Below are 17,665 nucleotides of genomic sequence, written 5' to 3' on the forward strand. Positions count from 1 at the left end.
CTCCCTGTCGGATCCTGAGTCGTCAGTGAGGTCTTCGTGGTGGACCCTTGGTTGGGATGGCAGGCTCGGCCGTGCCTCTTGCGTCGACCTCTCGGCAGCTTCCGTTGCCAGGGCCTCCTCCAGAGCGACCTGGAACGTTAGGTCCTTCTTAGCGTAGAGGCGTCGTTGCAGCTTCTCATCCTTCAGGCCACCGACGAGGCGGTCACGAAGCATGTTCTCCAGCTCTGAGAAGTTGCAGAACCGGGCGGCTTGGCGGAGAGAGGTCACAAACCCAGTTATGGTTTCCCCAGGGGCTTGTCGCTTTGCGTAGAAGGCATTTCGACGAGCCACCACTGAGGGCTGCGGCGAAAAGTGCCCCTTCAGCTGTTCCATTATTGTTTTGTATGGAACAGTAGCAACATCTTCAGGCGCAAGGAGAGCCCGGGCGATTTCAAACGTCTCCTCTCCGCAGACGCTGAAGAATATCGCCCTCTTCTTGGCGTCTTCTTCGTCGGTGACCCCTTTGGCTTCTAGGAGGAAGGTGAAACGGGAGGCGTATGCTTCCCAGTCTCCAGATGCTGGGTTGAATGGCGAGAAGCTGCTGTTGGCTGCCATTCTGAGTTCCTTGTTTCCCGGAGCTGAAGCCTGGATACACGATGCGAGGCAGCGGTGCGGCAGGTGGCGGTGCTGCGGTGCTGTGTGTGGCAGTCAGCTCAGCGGGATCCCACCTTCGTCGCCAGTGAAATATACTCAGAGTCGCAAAGTGATTTCATGCTCTTTATTCAGCTCATAGTGGTGAGGAGGAATGAATGAATGTCCCCTCACAGTATCTGCTTTATATACATTATTTACACAATGGGTTGCACATGATTGGCTAATTCCGGAATTCTACTGTAAGCCAATCAGGTTGTGGATTCACTTCAATCTGGAGCAGGATTGGGTGGTTCCTGCCAACCAATCATACTGCTGCATTGTTCTAGGACCAATCAGACTGCTGCATTCTGAATCCTATTGTTCTAGGACTAATCAGACTGCTGCAATTTGGATCCTATTGTTCTCAGTACATAACATATCTCTTTCTCTCACACATCTACAGATTACCTGTGAGCCTTTCCCCCTAAGGAAGCCTGACAAATAAAGAGTTCCTGGAGAGGATTCACCAACATATGAGGTAGTAAAAAATAATAATATGATGATGATTTATTTATATGCCACCCATCCGACTGGGTTGCCCCAGCCACTCTTCGTGGTTTCCAAACATTAAAGCACAATAAGACATCAAAAATTAAAAGGGTTCCCTACAAAGGGTTGCCTTCAGATGTCTTCTGAAAGTCAGATAGTTGTTTATCTCCTTGACATCTGATGGCAGGGAGTTCCACAGGGCGGGCGCCACTACTGAGAAAGCCCTCTGCCTGGTTGCCTGTAACCTCACTTCTCACAGTGAGGGAACTGCCAGAAGGCCCTCGGAGCTGGACCTCAGTGTCTGGCTGAGTGATGGGGATGGAGACACTCCTTTAGGTATGCAGGTCCAAATCCATTTAGGGCTTTAAAGATCAATGCCAACACTTTGAATTGTGTTTGGAAACATACTGGAAGCCAATGTAGATCCTTTAGGACTGGTGTTATATGGTCCCAGCGGCTGCTCCCAGTCACCAGTCTGGCAGCTGCATTCTGGATTAATTGTAGTTTCCAAGTAAACTTAAAAGATAGCCCCACATAGAGCGCATGGCAGTAGTCCAAGTGAGAGATAACCAGAACATGTACCACTTTGGTGAGAAAGTGCGCAGGCAGGTAGGGTCTCAGCCTGTGTACCAGATGGAGCTGGTAGACAGCTGCCCTGGACACAGAATTGACCTGTGCCTCCATGGATATCTGTGAGTCCAAAATGACTCCCAGGCTGCGCAGCTGGTCCTTCAGAGGCACAGTTGCCCTATTCAGGACCAGGGAGTCATGAGAAAGGCCTTTTTTGCAGCGGCTCCCCCCTTGTGGAATGCTGCTCTCCTCAGGCTCGCCTGGCGCCTTCATTACATATCTTATGCTCCAGGAAAAACATTCCACTTTTGAATAATGAAGCCATCTATGGCCTTTTAAACTGTGAGGCAATTGTTTGTGCTTGGTTATTATGGTATGTATTTTTGTGTTTTTATATTGTGATGAAGGGTAGTCTAGAAATTTAATAAAGGAGCAAACAAATAATAAGGGAAACTTGGGCACAAATATTTCATCTGAAGGCATGGAAGTTTTTAACGCTGGATGTTGTATTGTGTTTTAATTTGTTGGAAGCTGCCCAGAGTGGCTGGGCTAACCCCGCCAGATGGGCGGCAGATAAATAAGACAATTATTAGGACTTGGAAGACGCCGCCCCCAGGCTGCTGGCTATGCAAATGGTTTAAAGCGCCACCAATCGCTCCATTTCCTCGGGTTTCGCGTCTTTCTTCTTGCCAGGGAAAGGGCACCGAGGCCGGGTGGGCACCACAGCAGGGAAGCGCTCCCTCGCTCGCCAACCCCCCGTGACCCGCCACCTGAGGGGAAGAGCTCTCCTCTCAGGCTTCCGCGGGAGAAGGCGGGGAATGTGCGCGTGTGTATGCGCGTTGCGTGTCGGGGCGGAATACCGCGGCATTTACTCATTATTATTTTGCTAAACTTATATACTGGCGCGATGTCAAAACCGAAAAGAGGAGAGGATTTTCTTTTTTAAAAAAACGAATCCTGGCAGATCCTCTGAAAACTACGCTTCCCAGGAAGCAACGGGCCCTTTCCTGACTCTCCTCTCTCCCTCTCCCCCCGGGACGGGGCTTGGGCCTAGAACGATATGCGGGATCTCTAGATGTGGGGGAGTGTTTACGCGCCTCTGAGGGGAGGAGGGCGGCGGCGGAGAGGAGAGCGACGGTTGGGGAGCGTCGGCGAGGGGGCGGGGCTGGCGCGGACGTTGGCCGGTTCCGCGGCGGTGGGCGGCGCCTTCGGAGCCAGTCCGGGCGTCGGGGTTTTGCGAGCGGCGGTTGCCTGAGGCCCGGCGTCGCCGCCGCCGCCGCCGCCGCCGCCTTTCGTGTGCGCTTCTCTCTTTCCGGCGTGTGTGTGTGTGAGGCGTTTCTTTTTCCTGCGTGTGTTCCGGGGGGGCCTCCGCGCCCGGCCCTTTCCTGACAGAAGGTGAGCTGACGAGAGCGCGGCTCGGCGAGCGAGGGGCGGGCGGGCGGGCGGGCGAGCGCCTGCCCGCCTGCCTTGAGGGTGGTCGCTCTGCGGCGGGGACGCTCCGTCGCCGCTCCGCCCCCCCGCCATGAACTACCAGCACCTCCAGCAGCAACAGCAGCTGGCCAACTCGGCGGCCATCCGGGCGGAGATCCAGCGCTTCGAGTCGGTGCACCCCAACATCTACTCCATCTACGACCTTCTGGAACGGGTGGAGGAGCCGGCGCTGCAGGGCCAGCTCCGGGAGCACGTCATCGCCATCGAAGGTGGGTGACGCGGCTGGAGTTGCAGCTGCTGTGGTGTTTATCTCTCCCCCCCCCTTCTCCGTCTGCCCTGATTCGGAAGCGAGCCCTTCTGCCCTCTTTTTTGGGGGTGTTAGCCTCACCCCCAAAGAAAGATCGCCGCTGTGCCTCTCCCTCCGCCTGTGACGATTGCAATCCTGCGCACCCTGGTAGTTCCTTGCGGAGCAAGCCCCGTTGAGTGTAGCGAAACTTGTTTCTGAGCGATGAGTCGCGAGATGGCCCACTGGCCTCTCCCTTGCTTTTATGGTAATACAAGGACAACAAAAATGTTTAACAAGGACAACAAAAATGTTTAGCACTCTTAGTGTGTGCGCAAAAGCACTCAAGTTGTCGTGGTTCTTGCAATAACTGTGTAAGGTACAGGTGAAACTCGAAAAATCAGAATATCGTGGGAAAGTGCATTTATTTCAGTAATTCAACTAGGTGAAACTAATATATGAGAGAGACTCATGACATGCAAGGGAGATATGTCAAGCTTTTATACTAATTGTGATGATCATGGCGTACAATCTCAGAAAATTAGAATATTAAATGAAATCAGCAAAACAAGGATTGCAAATAGAGGAATATTGGACCTCTGAGAAGTAGAAGCATGCATATGTACTCCGTACTTGGTTTGGGCCCCTTTTGCATCAATTACTGCCTCAGTGTGGCCTGGCATGGATGCTATCAGCCCGTGGCACTGCTGAGGTGTTATGGAAGACCAGGATGCTTCAATAGCAGCCTTCAGCTCTTCTGCATTGCTCAGTCTCATGTCTCTCATCTTTCTCTTGGCAGTGCCCTATAGATTCTCTATGGGGTTCAGGTCAGGCGAGTTTGCTGGCCAATCAAGCACAGTAATCCCATGGGCGTTGAACCAGGTTTTGGTACTTTTGGCAGTGTGGACAGGTGCCAAGTCCTGCTGGAAAATGAAGTCAGCATCCCCATAAAGCTCGTCTGCGGAAGCATGAAGTGCTCCAAAATCTCCCAGTAGAGTGCTGCATTGACCCTGGACTTAATGAAGCACAGTGGACCAACACCAGCTGATGACATGGCTCCCCAAATCAACACAGACTGTGGAAACTTCACACTGGACTTCAAGCATCTGGCATTGTGTGCCTCCCCATTCTTCCTCCAGACTCTGGGTCCTTTGTTTCCAAATGAGATGCAAAGGTTGCTCTCATCAGAAAAGAGGACTTGGGACCACTGAGCAACAGATCAGTTCTTTTTTTCTTTAGCCCAGGTAAGATGCTTCTGACGTTTCTTGTTCAGGAGCGGCTTGACAAGAGGAATATGACATTTGAAGCCCATCTCCAGGATCCGTCTGTGTGTGGTGGCTCCAGCCTCATCCCACTCATTGTGAAAGTCCCCAACGCGTTTGAATGGTCTTTTCCTGACAATCCTCTCCGGGATGCAGTCAACCCTGCTGCTTGTGCACCTTTTTCTTCCACACTTTCCCCTTCCGCATAACTTTCCATTAATGTGCTTCAATACAGCACTTTGGGAACATCCAACTACTTCTGCAATTACCTTTTGAGGCTTTCCCTCCTTATGGAGGATCTCAATGATGGCTTTCTGCACAACTGTCAGGTCAGCAGCCTTCTGCATGATTGTGCTTCCTACTGAACGAGACTGAGAGACCATTTAAAGGCTCAGGAATCGATTGCAGGTGTTATGGATTGAATAGCTACTGCACCTTTTCATAATATTCTATTTTTTTGAGATTGTTAATTTGGGGTTTTCATCAGCTGTATGCCATAATCATCACAATTATAACAAATAAAGGCTTGGCATATCTCCCGTTGCATGTCATGAGTCTATCTCATATATTAGTTTCACCTTCTAAGTTGAATTACTGAAATAAATGAACTTTTCAACAATATTCTAATTTTTCAAGTTTCACCTGTATGTCGGTGCTGTCACCGTACTGAGACAGATAGGGGTTGGCCCGAAGGTGAAGAAAGATTAGAGGCGCCAGGTCTTCCTTATTCCAGTTCTCAGTTCTCAGGCACTGAACTGCAGTGAGGGGTCAGGTGCTTTCCAGTCAGAGACTGGAAAAGCCACCGTATTTTTCGCCCTATAAGACGCACCAGACCATAAGACGCACCTAGTTTTTGGAGGAGGAAAACAAGGGGGGGGGGATTCTGAATCCCAGAAGCCAGAACAGCAAGAGGGATCGCTGCACAGTGAAAGCAGTGATCCCTCTTGCTGTTCTGGCTTCTGGGATAGCTGCGCAGCCTGCATTCGCTCCATAAGACGCACACACATTTCCCCTTACTTCTTAGGAGGGAAAAAGTGAGTCTTATAGAGCAAAAAATACGGTATTTTATTTGCTGTGAGTTCCCTCTACCTTTTTAATAGAATGCCATGGAGTGACTTGCTGTGTGGTCTGCATAAGGCTGATCTGATAAGCTAGACTGATTCCCTAACTGTTCTATCACATTTGTTTGACGGACCTGTAAAATATTGCGAAGCAATATTTAACAGAACATTTTTTTAAAAAGTTTTCAGGGGAGGGTCTTAAGGAAGGAGCACCTTGGAAATAAATAAATAGTGCTGCTTTAGAAATGCAGCTGCTTCTTGGAAGTGCAAAGTACACATGTGGTGTTTTGATGTTGCATATCAGACATGAGCCTGCACACTACAGCCTCTTGAGGCAGGCTGTTGCTTGCCTGTCTTACTGTGCAGCCTAGTTAGCAAGTCCCTAGAGAATTCGTATTGCTCTGCAAAGCCTGTAGGATGTCTTTGGTCCTGGTCAGGTTGCAAAAAGACCAGCTGGAAAGGAGTTATTGGACTATATAAAAGAGCCTTATAGTTTGATGAGTATTGGAAAGTGTGGCTGTTCCAATGCCTTTTTTGGTTGTTTGGATTTCTAGTATATCATTTTAGCATATAAGCATAATATAAATAAATAATATTTAGTTGTTGCTTTTTAAATGAGCAGGAATGCAAGATACCTCTAACATTAGCATATTTTTTGTTGCTCTCTCCTATTATAAAGGAGAAGAGGGCAGAGGCTTCGAAGAGTTACTTGCATAGCCATATTGCAGAAGCTTAATCTAATCCTCCGGCCTTTAGACTGAGCAGGTGATATCTACTTGCTGTCTCATGAGCAAGTAGTTCAATTAAACCAAATATTCTTAGAATAATTAAGCTTCCTCTTGTTGGCTATGTCAGTGCATTATTGTTAAGGAGTGGTTTATAGTCTGTATGGCATTTGTCCTGATTTGTATGGTATGTGGCTTGGATTGACGTATTCTTGTAAATTTTAATGCATTTTAGTTAATCTAAACTAATTTCCTCTTTACTACTCCCCCCGTCCTGTCACATGATCTCTTGCTTTTATCTGACCATTTCCTCTCTTAAGGGTTATCGGATAAAGTTTATTTGCATATTTTTACTGTTCAGGTATAACAGAAAGCACCTCTGAAGTTCAACTAGTGTGTATTATTACTTATATTTAGAAGTTGGTAAATTTAGTGCTTGCTGACTGTAATGTTCTGCCTGTTCCTTTGGATCAGGATTCCTTCTCAAATCTTTGCTTAGCTGCATAAGTTTTTGTGTTTTAGTATATGATTTTCATGCATCCGTTTGGAATGCTGCAGTACAACCACTTCACCATCTTTCTATCACAGTGCCTAGTCACAAACACAAATATGTACAACTTTGAGCTTTCACATTCTTAAGTCTGCCTTTTTTACATTTGCTACATGTGATATAAGAATATATGGTAGGTTGTAATCTTTCTGATGTGAAAAATGTAGCACTTCAACTTTTTACTTTGCTTAGTGTTTCAAACCGGTGTTCCTGAATTTGCAAGAAAGAATATGGTTGTTTTTTGTATCTTTGGGGAGAAATATGTGGTAATTATATGGAGGCATGTTATAGTGATTGCTGTTGAACTGAAGGGAGCTGTAGGGGCCAGGGTGTTTATCCATTTCTAAGCTAAGGAAATAACATTTACGTTACACTGATATTGGATAGAGGTAATAGGCCATAATATTTTGTGTCTGGAAATGCTTTGAAATTTATCTGTTGAAAGTGTTTTAATATTAGGTACTGTATTGGCAGTTATCAGTGTAGTTTAGCTCACTATACAGTGGTACCTTGGGATAAGAACTTAATTCGTTCTGGAGGTCAGTTTTTAACCTGAAACTGTTCTTAACCTGAAGCACCACTTTAGCTAATGGGGCCTCCTGCTGCCGCCTCGCCGCCAGAGCACGATTTCTGTTCTCATCCTGAAGCAAAGTTCTTAACCTGAGGTTATTTCTGGGTTAGCGGAGTCTGTAACCTAAAGCGTCTGTAACCTGAAGTGTATGTAAGTGTATGTAACTCGAGGTACCACTGTACTGTTCATTGGTGTCTAGCTTCAGACTCTTCAGGAAGTTAACAGTAGAGAATAAAGGCTAGCTATCTTGTCCTGTAAATTACTGGCTGATGACAATTTAAACTATTTAAACTGAATATAGCAGGTATCTGACTTAAACATTTCAACATCACAATATCTTCAAAAGCAAGTATAGAATTGCAGTCTACTTTCCAGTGTCTCAAACTATTATGTTCCTGGTAACTTTAAAAAAACGTTATCTACTTTTATTAGGCAGTTTTGGGAAAAGGCATTTTTGTAGATTATCTTGGGGTAAATGATGCCACAGTTAAGGGGGCCTGCCCTTTGCTTTGGATTGATGGCATCTTTGATCTTTTATCAAATACTGTAGTTCTCCATCCTTGAACTAGTGAGCTGGTTTTCGAAAGTGGAAGCTCATCCTGAAGATAAAGCAGAAATATCTTTCTGAGTGAGGAAAGGTTTTTCTGTATTAAATGGAATGCCTTTTTGTGTGTGTAATTCACACTGTGAACTCCAGAATCACATGGATATTGTTATAGCACAAATTGGAAAGGCTGTCCCGTGATAGCCCACACTTTGGAAAGGGTAAAAGCATTACTTCTGAAGATAAATGATGCCAAGTGCCAGCTTCTCTGTAGGTAAGTATTAATTTCAAACTTCTCCCTAATTTGATTACATTATTTTGGTGTACAAGATGCAAAGTGTGAAAAAGTAGAGAAATGATCTTATTTTTAATTCACTAACATTTCCCACTTTTTCCTTAACTGAAGAGCTTGATAATAATGATAGGTTGAGAAGTCTGTACATAAATATTCTATGTGGAGTAAACATGATGTGTGAATGGAAAAACGGAAAAGGCATATATATATATATATATATATATATATATATATATATATGCTTTCGTAGATTTTCACGGGTACAGGAATGCAGGTTTTGGTGTCTTCGGGTGTCTTCCCGTGAAGCCGAAAGCACCAGCCTGAAGATGACGAGTGAGACCTCGTCGAAACGTCGCACAGACACCCCGACTCTTACACGGGAAGACACCCGAAGACACCAAAACCTGCATATATATATATATATATATATATATATATATATATATATATATGGTTTTGGTGTCTTCGGGTGTCTTCCCGTGTAAGAGTCGGGGTGTCTGTGCGACGTTTCGACGAGGTCTCACTCGTCATCTTCAGGCTAGTGCTTTCGGCTTCTTGTTACTGGAACAGAGCAGAGTCTGGTGTTTGAGTTCCTATAAATACTGTTGAGGGGTGTGGTGTATAGCCTCCAACGTTCTGGGCAGAGAGGAAGTTCCTAGATTAGTGTGCCTTTTCTTCTTTTGTTCCTTAATTACTTGAGGGATATCTTGGGTGATTTCATGAGTGATATTCTGAATACCACTGGGTGGGTCATTAAGTGTAGATTAGTTGCTAAAGATTTCGTGTCTTGACCTCTTGAGCTTGTGAAGAGTTTTTCTGAGAAGATGGCTGTGCTGCATTTAGTTGTGCTCTGGCTTGGCTTCGTGTATAGGGGCGAGCTGTGGTTTTGTGCCTTGTGCCAGCCAGATCTGTGTAGGGATTGCAGGGGGGTGCAGCATCCGGAGGTGCCACTATAGTTTGGCTACTGGATGGAGTCTGTAATATGTCTGTGGAGAGGGTCTGGGACATATTACAGACATATTACAGACTCCATCCAGTAGCCAAACTATAGTGGCACCTCCGGATGCTGCACCCCCCTGCAATCCCTACACAGATCTGGCTGGCACAAGGCACAAAACCACAGCTCGCCCCTATACACGAAGCCAAGCCAGAGCACAACTAAATGCAGAGCACAACTAAATGCAGCACAGCCATCTTCTCAGAAAAACTCTTCACAAGCTCAAGAGGTCAAGACACGAAAGCTTTAGCAACTAATCTACACTTAATGACCCACCCAGTGGTATTCAGAATATCACTCATGAAATCACCCAAGATATCCCTCAAGTAATTAAGGAACAAAAGAAGAAAAGGCACACTAATCTAGGAACTTCCTCTCTGCCCAGAACGTTGGAGGCTATACACCACACCCCTCAACAGTATTTATAGGAACTCAAACACCAGACTCTGCTCTGTTCCAGTAACAAGAAGCCGAAAGCACTAGCCTGAAGATGACGAGTGAGACCTCGTCGAAACGTCGCACAGACACCCCGACTCTTACACGGGAAGACACCCGAAGACACCAAAACCTGCATTCCTGTACCCGTGAAAATCTACGAAAGCATATATATATATATATATATATATATATATATATATATATATATGCAGGTTTTGGTGTCTTCGGGTGTCTTCCCGTGTAAGAGTCGGGGTGTCTGTGCGACGTTTCGACGAGGTCTCACTCGTCATCTTCAGGCTGGTGCTTTCGGCTTCTTGTTACTGGAACAGAGCAGAGTCTGGTGTTTGAGTTCCTATAAATACTGTTGAGGGGTGTGGTGTATAGCCTCCAACGTTCTGGGCAAAGAGGAAGTTCCTAGATTAGTGTGCCTTTTCTTCTTTTGTTCCTTAATTACTTGAGGGATATCTTGGGTGATTTCATGAGTGATATTCAGAATATCACTGGGTGGGTCATTAAGTGTAGATTAGTTGCTAAAGCTTTCGTGTCTTGACCTCTTGAGCTTGTGAAGAGTTTTTCTGAGAAGATGGCTGTGCTGCATTTAGTTGTGCTCTGGCTTGGCTTCGTGTATAGGGGCGAGCTATGGTTTTGTGCCTTGTGCCAGCCAGATCTGTGTAGGGATTGCAGGGGGGTGCAGCATCCGGAGGTGCCACTATAGTTTGGCTACTGGATGGAGTCTGTAATATGTCTGTGGAGAGGGTCTGGGTTTGGGTCTGGTGTGGTTGATTGGTGACGGCGTTCTGTGTGCCTCTGGTTCTGGTGTCGGTTTTTGTGGGGAGGGCTAATTTCCAGATGTCTGGCAGGCGGGACGTGTCGTCACGCTTGTTCATGTTGTGAGGGTGTTTCTCTATCTCGATGGCTTCCATGATTATTCTCTTGTGGTGATGTTCCATGTTAAAGAGCAATTTGGAATCTGCAAAATTAATTTCATGTCCTGTTTCTTTCATGTGTTGGAAAAGAGAGGAAGTTTTTTCTTCTTTTTTGACGGCATTCTTGTGTTCTGCGATACGTGCATTTATTCGTCTGTTTGTTTGTCCAATGTACGTGGCTGGGCAGACTTTGCAGGGTATTTCATAGACCCCTTGGTTTTCCAGCTGGATTTTGTCTTTTGGGTTTCTGAGGATATTGGCTATTTTTGGTTGGTGCAGAAGGCTGTTTTGATATTGTGTTTATGGAGGATTTTGCTGATTTTGTCTGTAGTGCCCTTGATATAAGGAAGGAGGGCCATGCCATTGTTTTCTTCTGTGTCCACAGCTCGCCCCTATACACGAAGCCAAGCCAGAGCACAACTAAATGCAGCACAGCCATCTTCTCAGAAAAACTCTTCACAAGCTCAAGAGGTCAAGACACGAAAGCTTTAGCAACTAATCTACACTTAATGACCCACCCAGTGATATTCTGAATATCACTCATGAAATCACCCAAGATATCCCTCAAGTAATTAAGGAACAAAAGAAGAAAAGGCACACTAATCTAGGAACTTCCTCTTTGCCCAGAACGTTGGAGGCTATACACCACACCCCTCAACAGTATTTATAGGAACTCAAACACCAGACTCTGCTCTGTTCCAGTAACAAGAAGCCGAAAGCACCAGCCTGAAGATGACGAGTGAGACCTCGTCGAAACGTCGCACAGACACCCCGACTCTTACACGGGAAGACACCCGAAGACACCAAAACCTGCATTCCTGTACCCGTGAAAATCTACGAAAGCATATATATATATATATATATATATATATATATATATATATGAATTGCTATTTAAAATGTGATATTAAAAATGTGTCACTGATGTAAACTGTGTATTAGTTCATGTGTTTTGAAAATATAAGTAGAAAGTGTCACTGAATTGGGAAAAAAAAAGTGACTAGACACTGTTGTGGCACCCATAACGTAGGTTCCAGAAGCCATGTGGCAAACAGCTTTTCAGTCCTAGTTTCTAACACTGCTCTGATGTGATGGAAGAATGGGACAGATTCACGAGGCACTGGGGGCAGCAAAAATACAGTCAAAAGTACATGTGGCCCCTGTGCTATAGACTAGACAGAGTTGGAGAGGAGCTGTTTCCATTTTGCTATCCCCGAGATTGCTGTCAGGCATGTAATTTTCCAAAAGTAAAACAAAACCACATTATTAAAATAGGAATCAACATTGAATAGTTCAAGATGAGCATTTCAGGAAAAGGAAAGCACCATGTGCTTTGAAAATGATTGCAAATTCAGATACAAAATAAAATAAATAAAGCAACAGCTTTAAAATACACCCAGAATGTATTTATTATTTTTAAACTTTATAATATGTAGAAATTCATAAAGCCTACTGAACTATCCCCGAAGAGAGTTTACTATTTAATATATTGATGCACACAAATATTAGTATATTAAAGTGCAGCACTGATTGTTAATAGGCCTTGTGACAGAAAACTGCAACAGCTGCTGCAGCAGCTCACTAGTGGCTAAAGCCTTTGAGATTACTCCAGAATAGACAAACAGAACAAATAAATGCAGATTAAGTTCATTGTTTAAAATACTCCATACACAGCATGTAAATTAGAGGCATATAAATTATTATTAATAAATTGTTGTTATGTATTAGAGAAATAACCAGTCTCAAATTGTTAAAAGGCCAATTGTATTAAATATGAAACACAGTTGTTACCATTGTTAACATTCACGTTGAATGCAAAATAATATTCACAGCACACCTGAGTGCTAAGTGTAAGAAAATTATCCCAGAATGTACTGATGTGAGGCAATAGATTCAGATATCAAAAAGACTATTTTTCCTTGGTTGCAAAAAAGAGAGAAAGGCAATCACCATTGCAATACTCTAACCGTTACAATAATCAATACTGCAATAATTCCAAAGCAATGTCTACCATATCATGTACACTCACTTGATATTCTAAATGAATGTCTGTCATACATACACCCCCTACCCTGCAACACAAACCACTGTGAAAACCAACATGAGGAGAAGGAGATGTAGCAGCAGCAGCAGAGGAGAGAGCAAGCAATTGCCCCATGACAACCAATTATCCGTGGGGCTAAGTATATAGTTTCTCACTTCTTGAATGCTGGAAGTCTAAACTTGTACAAGACACACAAAATATATGAAGCTGAGCCATTTGCTTTATTTTTATACAGCATTATGTTAAGCTACATAAAGTTTATCATGAAGATTTTCTAAGCCAGGAGGATATCATTTCTGCACCTAGGCAGTAATGCATGTAGGCCAGGAGGAAAGCAAGCAGCTAGAATTTCTGCAATCATTGTTTCTGAACTCAGCACAGGTGGAGCAAACACTTTTGTCAAGGTCAACCAAGACATAATGCTTACATGCACTTCTAGCCAGGCTTGTTCCCAAGTCAGATTTTTTTTTTTTAAAGTGTGAGTATTTTTAGATATTACTAGGTGAACTCAGGATTTACTCAGTTGACTATTGAAAATGTAGTTTCTAATGAATAAACTGCAGCCTGGCAGTTAAGATGCCACAAGAATACAGTGGTACCTCGGGTTACATACGCTTCAGGTTACATACGATTCAGGTTACAGACTCTGCTAACCCAGAAATAGTACCTCAGGTTAAGAACTTTGCTGAGAACAGAAATTGCACGGCGGTGACACATCGGCAGCAGGAGGCCCCATTAGCTAAAGTGGTGCTTCAGGTTAAGAACAGTTTCAGGTTAAGAACAGACCTCCAGAACGAATTAAGTACTTAACCCGAGGTACCACTGTAGTATTTTTTGTATTTATTTTGCCATTTAGATAGCGCCAGCATATATTGCACAAAATTCCTTTCTGATTTTAGTGTGATTACACAAACACCCCCCACCTGTCTACCAATTCTTCTCAGAAATCAATTCTTGCCATCTAACCAAGAAGAAAGCTTTTTAAATAAATTTGTTTTATCAAATAAAATACTACCCCTTCCAGTCGTTCTGACCCTATATAGAGAGGGGCAGCACTTTTAAAAGCCAAGAGAATGTGGAGTAAATGAACAGGAAGGTACTCTGATGCAGGGTTCAATATTAGCCGCATGCCAGGTGCATTTTGTGATTGGGGATTGGTAGATTGTGAGCACTTTGAGAAGTCTTGGTGACTCCCCCCCCAGCACGCTGGCAGCTCCCTTCCCTTTACTGCTTTGCGTCCCGCCCCCCCGTGAGATCACTGAATGCCGCCTTCCAAGTGCCGCTTTGCCTCCGCCCGCAAACATTTAAGTTCAAATTCTAGCGCCATATTTTACTCACACATACACACGTATGTCCGTATTTGTAAATATTAATTATTCAAATGACTATTTTGGCCACTACTGCAGGGGCTGACCCCGTTAATGTTTGTGGTGTCGAATCAAGAATTCTCAGTTAAACATCTGGCTAGTTCAGATGACAACCTTGAGCTAGGACTGGTTAAGAACTATGAGAACTGAAAGAAGAAAAGTAAACTTTATCCAGGGACAGTCTACATATATATTGGCCTATTCTTATGTTTTTTTCTTAATGGTGACACGGACCATTCATAACGTAAGAATCATCTTCACAACTGTGAGCAGGGCTGTGCGGGGGGGAGGGGGAGGAGTGAACACAAGTGACAACAATTATCTATAGCAGTGTTCACTGCTCCTGCTCAGGCTGCACAGTAAAACCATTTTGGCTCCTGAAATTCATTCGGATTGTGTAGATGAAATAGACAGAATCTACTTTCAGGAAGTTCGTGGAAAGAATGTTTCCCATCCCTTCTTCCTGCCCGCTGCAGTCATCTGTGCCTTTTGAGGGTTGGGAGGACCTCCTGACAAAGTGGGTTGGTTTGCAGGGGCTACTGTGGGAGGGGGAAATCACCCTCAAACTCTGTGTGATTTTGTGCAATTCCCATCCCCTTTTGGCCCCACCACACATTGTTCAGGAAGGGCCCCCTTATACTCTGGAAAGGCTTTTCAGGCATAAATGTGGCTGAAGCATGTGGGGAGGGACAGGAAACTTCTTCCAGCCACTTCCAGCCAGTGTGGTGTAGTGGTTAAGAGCGGTAGTCTTGTAATCTGGGGAACCGGGTTCGCATCTCCGCTCCTCCACATGCAGCTGCTTGGGCTAGTCACACTTCTTTGAAGTCTCTCAGCCCCACTCACCTCATGGAGTGTTGTGGGGGAGGAGGGAAAGGAGATTGTTAGCCGTTTTGAGACTCCTTAAAGGGAGTGAAAGGCGGGATATTAAATCCAAACTCTTCTTCCTCTTCTTTAAGAACCTTCCCCAAAACCTCTTGAAGTTTTCCCATTCTTCCATCACATCAGAGTACCTCCCTGTTCCTTGCATTGCTGTACACACATCACACACTCTTGGCTTGCGTCTCTTTGGTTGCTGTGAAGTGAGACTACCACATTCTTAAAATGTTCTTGCTGCTCAGTAGATATTGATGAATCATATGGTTAGATGTATTTCAGTTATGCCTTTTTAAAAAAATGTGAAGGGTTTGGGGACTAGTTCTTTGACCTTGAGGTAAAAGGTGCATTTTAAACAGTGTATCTGCTATACTACTAGATGACAGAAATGCTGTGCATTTGTCCAAACATTGTAATAATCTGGCGAAAAAGAGGAGAAATACATATCTGAAGCCATGATTTTAACTCTAGATAACCAATTGTACTCTGCTACAACTTCAAATAGATTTTTATTCACTGATGCTACTGTGACATAATACCAAGTTCTTTATTACTGACACACAGATAACAAATAAGGTTGTGCTAAATTTAAAAATACTGTAGCTTCATTAGTCGAAACAAAATAATAAAAAAATCCTTCCAGTAGCACCTTAGAGACAAACTAAGTTTGTTACTGGTATGAGCTTTCATGTGCATGCACAGTTCTTCAGATACCATGTAGCTCCATTAGTTGCATTCAGGTTGAGACCGGGAAACCCTTTCTTTACACTTGAAAAAGGCCAACTGCTTAAGTTTAAAGAATCACTTTTATCTAAGTTTTGCACTTTAAAGTGCACTTTAAATAAGTTTTGCACTTGTATAGATGAGTTTGTTTACCGTACTTTTCCATGTATAAGACAATATTTCCCCCCCAAATTTTTAAAGATTAAAATTGGGGGTTGTCTTATACACTGAATGTTGAAATTAAATATGTAAATAAATACATGCCACCATCCATATTCTCCCCCCCCAGCCTCACCTCACTATTGGTCTCACGACAAACCCTGGTCTGGTACTCCCCCCAGCGGCCCCCACTCCAGACATTGTCCCTTCCACCCGGTTCCCTCAGCTGCCCCCTGGCTACCCAAACCCCCCATTCCTCAAGCACAATCACTCAGGCAGTTCTGGCAGTCACAGCTCCTCACAGCGGCGGAGGAATCCGCTCCGACGCTTGGGGCGGAGTAAGCCGCTCATAGGGACGGGGTGCACTGCGGGGCCTCTGGAGTCTGCCTGCCTCCTCCCACTCAGCTGCCCTACAGTTGGGGGGGGGGAGGCAGTGGGCGGACCATTTGGGCCCAAGGGGCAGAGTGCAGTTTGCTCCCCTAGATGTTTGAGAGTGGAGCAGAAAAAGGCAATTTGACTTCTGCAGCATACGAACTCCCTCTTAAAGTGTTCTTTAGCTATGATTCTTGCAAGTGATACAACTAGTTAATTAGTATTGAATACATGCTGGATTGATAGCATGAATCGGATGTTTAATGACACTCAAAATAATGTTCTACAGAAGAATAGTAGCCTGGGCATGTTACGAGAAAAGTACATGAAAATAAACATAAAGAGTGATGCTATAAGGATGTAAATATGTCATTAGGGTGGGATCCAGAGGATTTCTGCTTGTAAAAGTCTGCCTGGTCTTCAAATGACTTGGGAAGAACCTTCTGATACCTCTATCTTTAGCGGAGTCAGCAGAGTTGCAGTGCCCCAAAGTGCCTTCCCAGTGAAGGCACCCTGGCTTTGGAACAGCCTCCCCGCCAAAGTTAGGTTGGTGCTGACTCTCTCCATCTTTTGGCACCAGCTGAAGACTTTCCTCTTCTTTCAGGCATTTGAAGTAAGGGCTTTTCAGTGGCAGATGTGAGAGAGATTAGCAGTTGTATCTTCTAATTACGGTTTTCTTGTCATAATGTATTTTACTATTGCTGTCCACTCTGATAAAATTTATGATTAAGGTACAGAGAGGGATTAAAAAAATAAATTAATTAACAATTCTAAAGTGTTACAAGCTGCCCCCTGGCATCTGATGGAAAGGAAGGATACAGTTATATGTTACTTCTTCATGGCTTCTTTTTTCTCTAAAGGTATTGATTAAGGTTGCAAGTAAAGTATGACGATGTTGCTATGAATGGTCCCTGTGCTTATTTTGCATATATTTAAGGTTAACTGAATTGTTGTTGTTGCAGACTTTACCTTTTGCATTTCATTGCCATTTAATCCTGATGTTTACACATTTTTCTCTACACCATCCTGTGTGTGTATGCATATGTAAACATAATTGCAAACCTACCAACTGAGGTTAACAGTTCATATAGCTGATGAAATAGCGGACTAGCCCAAGAGAGCTTGTGGCATAATAAATTGGTTAGTCTTTAAGGTGCCACAAGACAAACAATTGTTTGTTAACATGATATATTATTATTAATAATAGAGGTTTTTAAAAATCACTTGCATCAGTTAAGAGCTGCAATAAATCCTTCATAAATTGTGTGTGCGCGCGCAAACAGGGGGTATCCAAATCTAACTGGTGCAAAGGC

The 17,665-nt window shown here is 44.2% G+C and overlaps 1 protein-coding gene across 3 annotated transcripts in view; it reads left to right on the top strand.

The window, feature by feature from the left end:
• Positions 1-3,156: 3,156 nt before the first annotated feature.
• AGAP1 (ArfGAP with GTPase domain, ankyrin repeat and PH domain 1) overlaps positions 3,157-17,665 on the top strand; it is a 329,771-nt gene continuing 315,262 nt past the window's right edge. For 2 of the 3 annotated variants that reach the window (XM_082228167.1, XM_082228168.1), the window contains exon 1: positions 3,157-3,431. In XM_082228167.1, coding sequence (XP_082084293.1) covers positions 3,254-3,431 — 178 coding nt within the window. In that variant the 5' untranslated portion in view covers positions 3,157-3,253. The remainder of the gene's footprint in view (positions 3,432-17,665) is intronic. The other variant, XM_082228171.1, reaches the window with a different exon arrangement.

Source organism: Podarcis vaucheri, assembly GCF_965113315.1.
Source record: "Podarcis vaucheri genome assembly, chromosome: 1".
Taxonomy (NCBI): domain Eukaryota; kingdom Metazoa; phylum Chordata; class Lepidosauria; order Squamata; family Lacertidae; genus Podarcis; species Podarcis vaucheri.